The 12,925-nt window shown below is 37.8% G+C and overlaps 2 protein-coding genes across 3 annotated transcripts; one reads left to right on the forward strand and one right to left on the reverse strand.

Annotated features, from left to right (window-relative positions):
* The first annotated feature begins 3,505 nt into the window (after positions 1-3,505).
* On the forward strand, positions 3,506-8,065 carry LOC137806955 (uncharacterized). Of its 2 annotated transcripts, none has more exons than XM_068607356.2 (2): positions 3,506-3,745; positions 4,455-8,065. In XM_068607356.2, exon 2 carries the CDS (start codon positions 4,633-4,635, stop codon positions 7,717-7,719), a length of 3,087 nt encoding a protein of 1,028 aa, XP_068463457.2. In that variant the 5' UTR covers positions 3,506-3,745; positions 4,455-4,632; the 3' UTR covers positions 7,720-8,065. The 2 variants fall into 2 exon arrangements, with proteins under 2 accessions (XP_068463457.2, XP_068463458.2); XM_068607357.2 differs by having other exon boundaries at positions 3,685-3,821.
* Positions 8,066-9,076: 1,011 nt separating this feature from the next.
* LOC137806954 (uncharacterized) lies at positions 9,077-12,715 on the reverse strand. The gene is made up of 7 exons (XM_068607355.2): positions 12,165-12,715; positions 11,925-12,074; positions 11,440-11,583; positions 11,259-11,339; positions 10,962-11,075; positions 10,378-10,889; positions 9,077-9,997 (listed from the first exon to the last, which is right to left on the reverse strand). The coding sequence occupies exons 1-7, from the start codon at positions 12,694-12,696 to the stop codon at positions 9,386-9,388; spliced, it is 2,145 nt and encodes a 714-aa protein (XP_068463456.1). The 5' UTR covers positions 12,697-12,715; the 3' UTR covers positions 9,077-9,385.
* Positions 12,716-12,925: the final 210 nt, after the last annotated feature.

A 12,925-nucleotide genomic window follows, 5' to 3' on the forward strand; every position in this document is an offset into this window, starting at 1 on the left:
TAAGACTAGAGAAGAAGGCTCCAAAAGCTCTCCAAAGTTCACTCAAAATTTGAGTAGAGTTTTCTTAGATTAATTCCAATCTGAATTTTACAAAGAGAGCACCTCTATTTATAGCCTAAGGTGCTGAAAAAGCAAGCTAAAACAATTCAAAATTCCCTCCTAAACTATTCTAGAAACCGGCGCCTATTCTACTTCTACTTTGGCACCTCCTATTCTACTTCTTCACCTACCTACTAATACACCCCCCTAAAGCTCCTAACTAAAGCCTACAAGATGCTAAAACAAAAGAGGTTTCTAATGTTTCCCTCTAAGCACCTTTAACTAAAGAAATTACAAAAAGAGAAAATAAATGTCCTCTAGCTCCCAAAGCTTTGAACATGCTTCTTGTAATCCTTTGAGGTGGACTTTGACCTCCATGGGCGTCTTCTATTTGTGCCTCCACCTCGTCTTCATCTTGTTGATTGGCCTCCATGTCCTCTTGAGCTTGATCTCCATCATGTCACCTCCGAAACGTTTTGTGTGCTGTGCTACACCTGCTCATTGAGAGATTGACATGTATGCCACCAGAGCACGCGAGTAGTCTTTTTGTTGAAGCAAGCTCAGCTCGAGCCTAGGGGGCTTGTGTACTGGACCAAAGCTTTCAGAGCTCAGTGCTTGGTAGTCAGGTCTTGGTGTATGGCACATGCAAGTCAGCTCGGTTGTTGGGCCATGTGATTGAGCTCCGGTTGGACAAGTAAACCCGTATTGGTATAATTTAGGAAACCTTTTGTACATAAAGGCAAGGGGGTTAACAAAGGATATATGTAGACCTAGGGGTGTGTTTGACGCTCATGAGGTCTAGGTTAATTAAATGTTTCCTTTCAAACTTAAGCCCATGTGTTTTAGGGCACGTAGAGGTTAAGTTGCATGTATAGTAAAAGATAACGTAGCACCATGAGTAGGGTGTCCATGTAAGTAGAATGTAGCCTTGATGTTGGCACATGAGTTGGTGCCCTGATGATTATTCTATTATTATTTTATGCACTCTTGGCAGGTAAGATTCTCTTCTGTTGTAGCACCTTGAGAGAAGGTGCCTTGGAACATAATGGATTTTCTCCTATTGAGTATGCTTTCAGTTGAGATTAGATTCTCGTGATAGAAAGTTGTTACAAGAGGTAAGTTATAAAAGGGGTTTGAGACTCCAAGTAAAGGTACGTTGTTTCTAAGACTGAAACTAAATACTTCTTGGTTTTTGGTAAGCCCTTTACTGACTTGATCGTTGGATTGCACTCAGCAGGTAGGGTCCCCTCTGTTTCAACGGAGTTATGTTCAGAGCAACAAGAGTAAGGGACAGATTCGTGAAGAGACAGACGAAGCTAGAGCCTGTTGTCATAGTCAACCGACGAGCAGGTCAACCAACAAGAACAAATGTGATACAGATCGAAACCACTCCATGTACTGTTGAACACAAACAACAGGATAAGATGCTACGTCCATATCATGTATGACATAATCATTGAAATGTAACCATCGCCGATCCATTTCATCTATAGTAGGACCGCCATCTCAAATTACATATGGGTGTCGAGGGATGATCTGCGCATATCCATACTGACGGAGAACACGTTATGGCATGTGCAATTGTGTGCAATTTTCTAGCCTCAAATAATCAAAGAATAACAATATCCACTCATATGGACGTTCTTCCCCGTGCTCTTCGTATGAGGAAACCCGAATGGAACCTGGTGTTAATTATCTAGCTACAATCGAACAACACCAATTGAAGTAAGTTTTATTGGTTCATACATTCTACACCGAGGTTGGTCTTCAGAATACTAGCTAGTTGCCTATAGACAGGAAGTGCTCATAAATCCACCCCTGCAACAATGTCTCATAACCAGCTAGTTGCCTAGTCTTTACATAACTACAATCTCCTAGCTGCTCATACATGTGAGTTAAAGCAACTGCCACCCAAGAATATCCCCCGGTCACCCTCAAATTGACAAAAAATCCAAGATAATTCATACTAACTGAAGTAGCACTCTTGTCGGTGAAGATAGTGCAATCAACAAGGTGAAGTAAATAAGCTATGGTAGCTACAGTCCACTGCCTCCTTAAGCATGCGTCCTCATACACATCTCTTAACCAACTGAGGCGCACATGAGATTCCCGGTAGTGTCTTATCTCTTCAAATGCAACTCCATGGTCAACATGGAGGGATTCTACCAATAAATCATTTGCCGAATTTGCATTTAAGGTCTGGTGCGTGTAAAATTGATCGACAATGGGAAAATGCAACAAATTTAACGCATCATCAAGAGTGATGGTCATCTCTCTGACAAGTAAATGAAATTTGTTTGTCTCTGCATGCCACCTCTCTATAAAAGCATAGGGCAATCCTCAGTCTAAATTTTGATAACTAACATGAACCAGATCACCTAAGCCAGACATTTGTACAACATCATGTATGCAGTCATGAGGTTCTCCTAACATATTCATCTTTCTCCCATGAGAAACAACCTTCATCTCATCACGATCCTACAATAATCAACACATATAATTAATAAATACATACATACTAGAGACACTCAATCAATGTTCATTACTTACCAAACCATCTCATAATTGTCTGGCCACATGATCTTAATAATTAATCAATAAAGACTTATCCACTGGCCCTCTTGGGTAGCCTTCATCATCAATTTCAACTTTTTATTGTTCAATATAATCTTCAAAGTCCTCATTTGGAACTGAAGTACTAAGACCACCCCGCCTTCTTCTCACAGATGCAGTTGGTTGCACACGGTCCGAATTAGAAGATCCTCCACCTCTAGTCATCACCATCTTACTATTCATAAAAATACCATCAAATAAAAAATAAAATTGTTCCTCCAAAAAACAGACATCATGTTAAAGGTACTTTGAGGAACTAACCGTTAATATTATAACTTATAAGACCAATTTTAAGGGCAAAGATAGTAGGAACATCATTGAGGACACATAAAAACGATCATAATAAATACATTATGGATATCAATATCCGGAACAAAGCATTGTACAACGCTTCCGGACATATGCATCCGGACCCATAAACAGACTTTCAGATAAAAATATCTGCAACACACAACACACTTCTGGATGAAAAAATGTGGAATCCACAGGCAACATCAAAACTGACCTTCTGCAATGCGTCTCCTTCTTCGGTGGCTTCATTTGTTGTGGCTGTGGTGCCTCAACACTGCTTTCGAGTTCTGTCACTGCTACAGTCACGACAAGAATGAACGTGCTTGGGTTGCTCTTTGTTTAAGTTTCCAAACTTCTGCGCTGCCTCGCAATGACCACAAAACAATGAAGGGTAAAATGCTGCTGGATTGGGTGCACATTTTACCTAAACTCTAATTTTCATTTAATTAAAGATATTTTGATATTTTCACTTGTGCATATTGAATATAGTGCGAAATGATCTGGTGTAGGGAGAATTTGTCATACAACAAACCATTTAAAGCCCATGAAAATCACACGAGGAGAGGGAGGGATGCACTGTGGAATTTATTTAAAACCTTTTAAGGTCATTTTTGTCATTTAACGTTTTTTGATGGGTGAAGAAAAAAGAATGATAGGGTTCAGGAAAAAACACCCAAATACAAATTGAAGGCCCCAACATTGTGATTATTTAAGAGGGTGTCCATGTCTCCCTGTTTTTCTGTCTGTCGCTTTCAGAAGTGAGAAGTCATCGCCCTTTCGTTTCCTTTCCCTTCTTCCGAAGGTCCGTTCAACTCCATTGCCTGACCTTTTACAATCCCTTTTTGTTTTTCCCTTTCTTTTTCAGTTAATGCTCTAAGGTATTTTATTTTGCATTCACTTCGTTGTCCCCTTTGTAATTACGTTAATGCATGTTCAAATTGTTAAGACCATTCCCTGCCATGAAGTTGAAAACTAATGTCTTCGTTCACGCATAACGTAACGGTTGCTTTATTATTTTAAATTATTTCTACAAATATTTTTTCCAGCTATTTTCCCGAAATAGTTAGGGTTTTTACCTATTTTTTGCATATGTTATGGTTTTGGAGTTTATTGTCAAATGCGTTTGTTTGCATGTTTTAATTTGGTGATGATGTTGAAGGGTCTTTACTTTTCTGATCGCTTTTTGATGTAGTTGTTGAATTCAAGCATTTTGATCGGTTGTTTGGTTTTCTCTACACCCCTGTTATTCTGTAGATATTCTGCTTGTTTTGTGTCTGAGAAAAGTTCACATACAGCGAGACATGATCATATACAGTTTCTGATGTTGGTTTTATTCTGATTGTACTGCTCTTGTTATAATGGAATCACCAATCCAAAACTTATATACCTGCGTTGATATTATTTTTATAAATTTTTTTGAACATCAACGAATCTACAATCCAAGACTAATCTACATACTTCAGCATCAATGATCTAGGATCTAATTGTTGGAAGTTATTAAAAATGTGCAGGGTAAGTATGAATTTGGCTTCTATATATTGATTGGTGGACTGGTGGGATGTTGGAAGGTTCACTCTCTGCATTTTAATATTGGTCTAGCTACTCCTGAAAGTTGGATTGAATATTGCCTTTTTTGCCATTTCACTTGGCCACAACACTCACTAAAAGGTTCTGGGATGTGGATTTTTGATGGACTGCAATAAAGAAGAGGCCTTGAGGGCCAAGGATATTGCTGAAAAGAAGATGGAAAACAGGGATTTTGTGGGGGCCCGTAAAATTGCTCTAAAGGCTCAGCAGCTGTACCCTGATCTGGAAAATATTGCTCAAATGCTTGTTGTTTGTGATGTGCACTGCTGTGCTGAGAAGAAATTGTTTGGTAATGAGATGGATTGGTATGAAATTCTTCAGGTTGAACAGACAGCTGTTGATGCACTAATTAAGAAGCAATATAAAAAGTTCGCCCTCCAACTCCATCCTGACAAAAACAAGTTTGCTGGTGCTGAAGCCGCATTTAAGCTGATTGGGGAAGCTCAAAGAGTACTTTTGGACAGAGAAAAACGTTATCATTTTGACATGAAGCGAGGAGTTACAGTGAACAAACCTGCTACATCACATTTTAGTACTACGGTGTGTAGGAATGTTAGGCCCAACTTTACAAGCTCAACTTCTCAGCAGCAGCAGCAATCTAGGCAGCCAATGCAGCAGCAATCTAGGCAGCCAATGCAGCAGCAGCAATCTAGGCAGTCAATGCAGCAGCAGCAAAATGGTGTACGCCCTACTTTTTGGACAGTCTGCCCATTTTGTTCAGTTAGGTATCAATATTACAAAGAAATTTTAAATAAAACTCTTCGCTGTCAAAATTGTAAAAGGCCCTTTGTTGCATATGAAGTGGAAAAACAAGGTACACCATCACCAGCAACTAATTCAACTCAGAAAGCTTATGACCAGCAGAAAGGTGGTTTGAATCAAGGTTCTTTTAAGGTAGGTGCTGGATCTCAAGGAAATTCACATGCTGAGAAGTCCAATACAGGGTCATCTGATAAGAAGGGACCTGCTAGTGTTTCTGAAGAACTTAATGGAAGGAGAAAAAGGAAGCAGGTAGCAGAATCCAGTGAAAGTTCTGACCAGCAGAAAGGTGTTTTGAATCATGGTTCTTTCAAGGTAGGTGCTGCATCTCAAGGCAATTCACATGCTGAGAAGTCTAATACACGGTCAACTGATAAAAAGGAACCTGCTAGTGTTTCTGGAAAACTTAATGGAAAGAGAAAAAGGAAGCAGGTGGCAGAATCCAGTGAAAATTCCGATCCTTTGAGCGAAAGTGATTCAGAAAAAGATAAAGTTGCTGGAAAGGGTGGTTATTCCAGTGTAGAAAACCATTCAATTTCTAGAGAAGGGCAGCCACGCAGATCTACCCGAAAGAGGCATCAAGTTTCCTACAAGGAGAATGTGAACAACAATGATGATGGGTTCTCAGAACGATGTGGTGATGGTGAGGCCCATGGTGAGAAAAGTAAAATGAATGATCAGAATGGTTTAGCTGCTGCACACAAAGAAGTAAATCAGAAGCAACACTTGTATTCGGAAAGGAATGAGGAAACTAACATGTCTAAGGGAAAAGATGTTGTGGGAGGGTCGAAGCAGGTGGATGAAACCTCAGATCATTCTCCAGATTTAACCTCCAAAGTATCAAATCAACCAAATGTTTATGTCTTCCCTGATGCAGAGTTCGGTGATTATGACAAAGATAAGAGAAAAGAATGTTTTGCTGCTGGGCAGATATGGGCTGTTTATGACACAGCAGAAGGTATGCCTAGATTCTATGCTTTAATCAGGAAAGTTCTGTCTCCTGGATTCAAACTGCAGATAACATGGTTTGAATCACATCCTGACTGGAAGGATGAAATCAAGTGGGTGAACGAGGAATTGCCTGTTGCTTGTGGGAAATATAAACTTGGTGACACTGACGTCACTGAAGATCATCTGATGTTCTCTCATCTTGTTTTGTGTGAAAAAGTTAGCCGTACTACTTTTAAAGTGTATCCTAGAAAGGGAGAAACTTGGGCCCTTTTTAAAAATTGGGATATTAAGTGGTACATGGATGTGAAATCTCACCAGCGGTATGAATATGAGTTTGTTGAAATCTTGACAGATTATGATGAAGATGAGGGTGTATATGTTGTTTACTTGACTAAGTTGAAAGGTTTTGTAAGTCTCTTCCTTCAAAGTATAAAGGAAGCCAAAAAATCATTTCAAATTCCACCACTGGAGTTATTTAGATTCTCTCACAGGGTTCCATCTTTCAAAATGACTGGTGAGGAAAGGGCTGGTGTACCTACAGGATCTTATGAACTTGATCCTGGAGCTTTGCCAGTAAATTTTGAAGAGAAGGTTGCTCACGGTGCATCTGGTGGTGAGAATACAGGGACTTCAGATAGATCAGAACCCTTGAAGACATCTGAGAGAGGTAGTTCCATTCCCAAGGATAATTTGGAAGGAAGCAGTTTGGTGAGAGAGAACAAGGATTTTGTAGATGACAGCGATGATTGTTGTGCTCCTCCAGCACCCAGATCTAAAACAATTGAAATTCCTGATACTCAATTCTTTAATTTTGATGCTGGGAGGTCCCTTGAGAAGTTTCAGATTGGTCAAATTTGGGCATTTTACAGTGACGAGGATGGATTGCCAAAATACTACGGCCACATTAATAAGATTGTGACAAGTCCAGATCTTGAATTACACGTTTCCTGGCTTACTTGCTACTGGCTACCAGAGAATACCACTGAATGGGAGGACAAAGATATGGGTATGCTTATTTCATGCGGCCGATACAAAGTTAATAAAACAGATGAATTTCTCAGTATTTATAGTACTACCTCTTCTGTTTCACATCAAGTGCATGCTGATGCTGTTGGAAAGAATAAGAATTATGCCATCTTTCCGAGGAAAGGTGAAGTTTGGGCGTTATATAGAAAATGGACAAATAAAATGAAATGTTCTGAGTTGAAAAAATGGGAGTATGACATAGTGGAAGTTATTGAAGAAACTGATTTGTTCATTAATGTTGTAGTTCTGGAGTTTGTCAGTGGGTTTAGTTCCGTTTACAGGGGCAAATCAAATGAAGGATCATCTGTCAACCTGAGAATACCAAAAAAAGAGTTGCTTAGGTTCTCCCACCAAATCCCAGCTTTCAAACTGACAGAAGAGCATGGAAAACTGAGAGACTTCTGGGAACTTGATCCGGGTGCCCTCCCAATTCATTGTTATGGCTTGAGATGAACGAGCGAGGGTGACTGAATATCCCTTTTGCCTGGGAGCGAAATTGGAGACTCGGTTTTCTTTTAATTAGATTAGATGAACCTAGTGCAGTAGGGTATGATATGATGCACCCTTAAGATGTGTAGTAACTTTTTGTTATTGTTAGTGGTAGGCTGCGAAATACTACAGGTGTGAGGTTTAGCAGAAATACTCACTGCATATCGGTGCACTCTCTTTTGTCTTTACATGTAAAAGTCATGTTATCTTTTCTTCATCACTTAGTTGGACGTCTTTGTAGCAGCGAAAGACTATAACTGCCTTGTATGCCACTGGATTTCTTAAGGTACTTTGGAGGAACTTTCAGCAATGAACATGGCAAATATAACTCTTCTCTCCCTATCTTTCTGCGTTTTTCAATGAATGATTTTAAGTATTTAAAATGTACATTAAAAAGCAAATCAAATGCACAAAAGTGGACTTATTTGTTTTTCATCAATCAATTTATGTACTTTGATTTTTTATAGTAGTTCTCTATTTTTTTTATGAAGCAGAAATAAACCATAGAAAAGAAGAGTAATTATATCCATTTAACAAAAGCTATCCGAACTGTATTAGAAAACGGCAGTGGTTTTATATCATGAAGGCTAATCTCAAAAGAAACATTATGTGAGACTTTGTCTCCATCTTTGGATGATGTTGTGCACAATTGCTCTCTTCTCATTAAGTATATAATAATATCCTTGGACGTTCCTAAAGAGCTATGCAGAACTGCCATTGCAAGTTGGCCCTTGCACGGTACTCCATGCTTGAATTGAACATTTAGTGTTAGAGCACTTCAATCTACATTCTTTTAGCATTATTAGCTTTAATTTATGAAAGAATTCTGATTTATTTTATAGAAAGAAAGTACACTTTCTAATTCACTCTTTTGAACACATTATCTATCGTAACACTCTTTTTTTATATTATTTTAGGCTAAATGAGTTTATGATATTTCCAAAATTGGTCCGAAATAGAATTGATATTTCCAAAAACATTTATTTTTTTTTATATTTAATATTTAATAAATGTTATTTTGGTCCTATTAGCTACTCTTAAACTTTTGATTTACTATTAAAATCAAATTACAATGATGATTATTCTTTTGTAACGGCTGTTTTAGTGAACACTTTTTTTTTATCAATTTTACCCTCATCAATATATTTTATTTTATTATTATTTTATTTTAGTGTACATATTTTGTGGACATATTTTTTTTCCAGTTTTATCATTTATATATAATATTGAAATATGACAAACTTGACATTTACTTATTTGAGAAAGGAAAATGATGCTTTGAGAAACCAAAAACTTGAAAAAGATGAAGAAGCCCAAGACTAAAGGAAAGAAGAAAATGTGTAATAATCAGGAACAATGGTTCTACACAGAGATTCATGATTCTTTTAAAGAGTTACAAGTTTCTTATCCCGATTATTCTTTTCCAGATGTGTAAGTTTTTTAGATGGGTCTTTTCCTATTGATGACGCCATGTGAGTTACCATGTACAACTATTTACTAGGACCATGTGGGCATGAATAAGAGATAATGAGAAGTGGAATTAAGAAGGAAGGTTCTAAATAGTTGAGAAAGCAAAGTTATGAAATGGTGAATAAAAAGTGGAATTAATTAAGAAAAGAGAGTAAAGCAACTAATGGGAAAAGACCTTATAAACGCGTTGAGGAACCTTCCGAAATATACCCAACGTGAGATCCAAGTAAAGAGGGAGTTGAACCAACACAAAAAATGATACTGGCAAACATGTCAAACCATATATCAGATATACTGAAGATTTCATTCCATCTTCAATGATAAAGTAGTGTCCTGCACAAAATGAAACCAATATTGATGCTATAGATGTCCACAGTGAAATCATTCCGAGGAGAAGCTTTTTTGGCAAGTGCATAGCAACATCCTTTTCTTGGAACCGAGATGTCAGTATTGAAAGAAACAGAACAAGGGCTGTCACTGAGGAGCACAGTGCCACAAGTGATGCCACAGCAAACACTTTGAAACCAGGTTGTCCATTCAACACTGCCACACCAGTTTCCTCACTGGAACCCCCTGGTATTGCTGTTGAGGTTGTGAATGCAACTGTTGCCACAAGTGCTGCAACTAGTGTGCACGAGTCTGAGGTTTTCGACAGCCATTTCCTCCCCTCTTTCACAAGTGGTTCGTGACTGGTGATGAAAACCTGTTTAGCTGTTTGCCCCTTGTTATTGTAACGTGCATAGAAATTTGCTGGCATAGAATTCTTAACAAGCTGAAATGGCACAAAAATTGTGAGCAAAGAAAAACAAAACTTATATTTACCCCCCTCTATAATTTGCAAATATTTCTAAATTTGTTCTTCTTCCCACATGTTCCTTCTCATAGAGGTAATACTTTTAAAAGCATTGTCAGAAACTAAATGTGAACATCTGATACACATGTCCTTTCTACAAGTGCATAGCTCATTTTGTCTGAGTTCAATTACTGTGTATTATAAAAAACGTTTGCACTATCAACTTATTAGTACTCATCATTGTATATATGATATTTAAGATTACACACAATGTCTTTGATGGTACGAAGCCTATGTTCTCTTTCACAAAACACTTGTTAACATGCTAAAATTATGAGATTGATACGAAGAACATGTACCTTGTACCACTTATATTCCCACTGCATTTGCATGGCAGCACCAGGGACGCGCCAGGGCCTATGTTCCTTATACCTGGCAGCAAGGTGCAATGCACTGTTACCTTGATTGTCTATGTGACGAAATGCACTTTCCTTTACCAAATTCCTCTTAGTGAGCATCTTGTAGACACGAGGCTGTCTGTTCTCTATAGCTAAAAGAACAACATTCTTGTTGTCAGAATCCACATCTTGGATAGCCACAGGGAAGGTATCGAGGATCTTTTCTACCATTTCATTCACTCCCATCTTTGCAGCAATTAAAATTGGTGATACCCTTTTCCTTTTCTCAACACTTTGTTTTTTCTTATGATTTTCACTGCTTTCAATATCATTGTCACGCTGAAGAACAAAGGAATTATTTTCAGTGTAGTCATACTTGTACAAAGAAGCTCGCTCAATCAATTCATCCATCACTTTGTTAGCCCACATGTGTTTTTCCTTCCTTCGTTGGATTTTGTCTATCCAAGATGCTCCTGTTACACGTTTGTGTCACTCAATTTAGCAGGGTAAACGTATAAATGATACGTGGTGATGTGCTTACTTACCCACACCAAAAGGTATTAGCAAGGCCTTCATCACAATGATTAGAAATCGGATGAGCACTTCCCAATTTGGAGGAAATCGATATAGTTTCTTTTCTTTCTTTGCTCGCTCTTCCACTGTGTAAAACATAGAATGTGTCAGAAATTGTGTATTGTTGACTATTCAGAAGACTCTAAATGACCATTTACAGTAGCAGCTAGCATGCATGAGCATTAGAAATTGGCTCAGCTAGGAGTAGAATTAATTATAAAGTATAATGAATGCACTAACATCATGGTTTTCTAACAATGGATTTTTACCAAATTTGATGTTGGATGATCTTTGGAGTTTCTCTTCATCACCATCATCAGTTCCAGCTTTACTATCCTTTGTGCCTATTGCTGTAACGTACGATTGAAGAGTTTCATATATAGGATGGTGATGTGTATATGAAATGGTAAAGCAAAAAGAAAATATGAAAAGGGATTAACGTGAACGCACTTATAACTTTAACAGCATTCTTCAATAAATATAAGAAGCTGAGGCATGTTTCACAGTTCATTGGATGGTTAAGAATCTTTGTGTCTCCTTTCTTACTACTTTGGTCCTCCTCTGTCTCTTCCTTCAGCTCATCAACAAGCAAACCTGCCATAACCGTTTCTCAGAAACGTGCCAGATATGTGTAAAATGAAAGTAGGTTGTAATTCAAAATTTAAACCACTAAAACTATATTTAAATCAAAGTAATTTAATTAACTCACAATGCAGGTAAAATATCAGTAGTAGTACTATTATAAAACTAGAATATGTCATCTGCAAGGTCGGTAACAGAAAAGCCATATGTCATTTAATTTTACCATGTCATCTAATTAAAAATCCCTTAGTTTTCAAAACAGTTAAAATTAAAAATCTTACATGAACGAAGGTAAATTTTTTTTTAAAAAAAAATGTTGCAAAACTGTCTTGTTGATATAGAAGTATTCTTACAGTTATAGATCATACGGTCCATGAACTCCATCCTTGTGCTGCTTTGGAAACAATTAGGCTTCATAGCAAGAATATGAAGAGGAGAAAAGCCATCCTGGTTGACAGCATCAGCAAGATTTGGGTACAATCGAATTATTTGAACTGCCAAACCTACAAAATACATCAAACTAAGTACTTGAACGAAATACATTAAATCTGAAACAATTTTGGCATAAAATATATTGCAGCACTGACACTAACCAAAGTATTCATTGGAGATGGTATGGTGAAGAATTGTGTCCCCGTTGGTCTTAATACATGGCGAGTAATCATGTTTGTTTTGTAGGTGAGCATGGAGACAGAAAAAGGCATCTTTGGAACCATGAATTGCCGCCAAGTAAAGAGGGGTCTCACCTTCAAAATTTTGATAGAAAATGAGTTTGGGATCTCTTTTGGCTATGGTGTTGCAAATATCCACATTCCCAAGCTCTGCTGCTAGATGCAAAGGAGTGTTTCCCTTTGAGTTTGGTATGCTGAGGATAGCAAGAGAAACATTTTCGTTAATGTTCTCAAGAAGGGTCGTCAAAAAATTGGTTTGGCCCACATACACGGCTATGTGTAACACACTGTCTTCTGCTTTTGTGACTTTAGCTTCCAATGCTCCAGGGTTGTTCTTGTACACCTCCAACACTTCTCTCCACTGTCCCTTCATCGCATAATTAAACAAACTTTCAATCTCAACTATCTCAGTCATTTTTTTTTCTGAGCTATGCTCAATGTTTCGATAAATCATAACCACTTGGTTTACCTACCAAAAATTGTGTTATATACCACAACTTTTGCAGATTATTATATTTTTTTAATTGCATGAATCTTCAGAGAACTGCAAGCAAGAGGAAGCAGTTGGAGGAAGCAAAGAAATTATATGACAGATAAGACAAATGGATTCCCCAAAAGAAAATGAGAATGTGGAATGAACAAGTAACTCAGCAAAGAAACATGCAACCTGGGATTTCAACATT

Source organism: Phaseolus vulgaris, chromosome 3 (assembly GCF_051622355.1).
Source record: "Phaseolus vulgaris cultivar YP4 chromosome 3, ASM5162235v1, whole genome shotgun sequence".
NCBI classification, from domain to species: domain Eukaryota; kingdom Viridiplantae; phylum Streptophyta; class Magnoliopsida; order Fabales; family Fabaceae; genus Phaseolus; species Phaseolus vulgaris.

Excerpts from the sequence above, each read along its gene's own strand:
- LOC137806954 (XM_068607355.2), bottom strand. The coding sequence starts at position 12,696 with ATGATTTATCGAAACATTGAGCATAGCTCAGAAAAAAAAATGACTGAG. Across the intron at positions 11,340-11,439 it reads GAATGCTGTTAAAGTTATAA|CAATAGGCACAAAGGATAGT; the intron begins GTGCGTTCACGT and ends CGTACGTTACAG. Across the intron at positions 10,890-10,961 it reads GCTAATACCTTTTGGTGTGG|GAGCATCTTGGATAGACAAA; the intron begins GTAAGTAAGCAC and ends AACGTGTAACAG.
- LOC137806955 (XM_068607356.2), top strand. The coding sequence starts at position 4,633 with ATGGACTGCAATAAAGAAGAGGCCTTGAGGGCCAAGGATATTGCTGAA.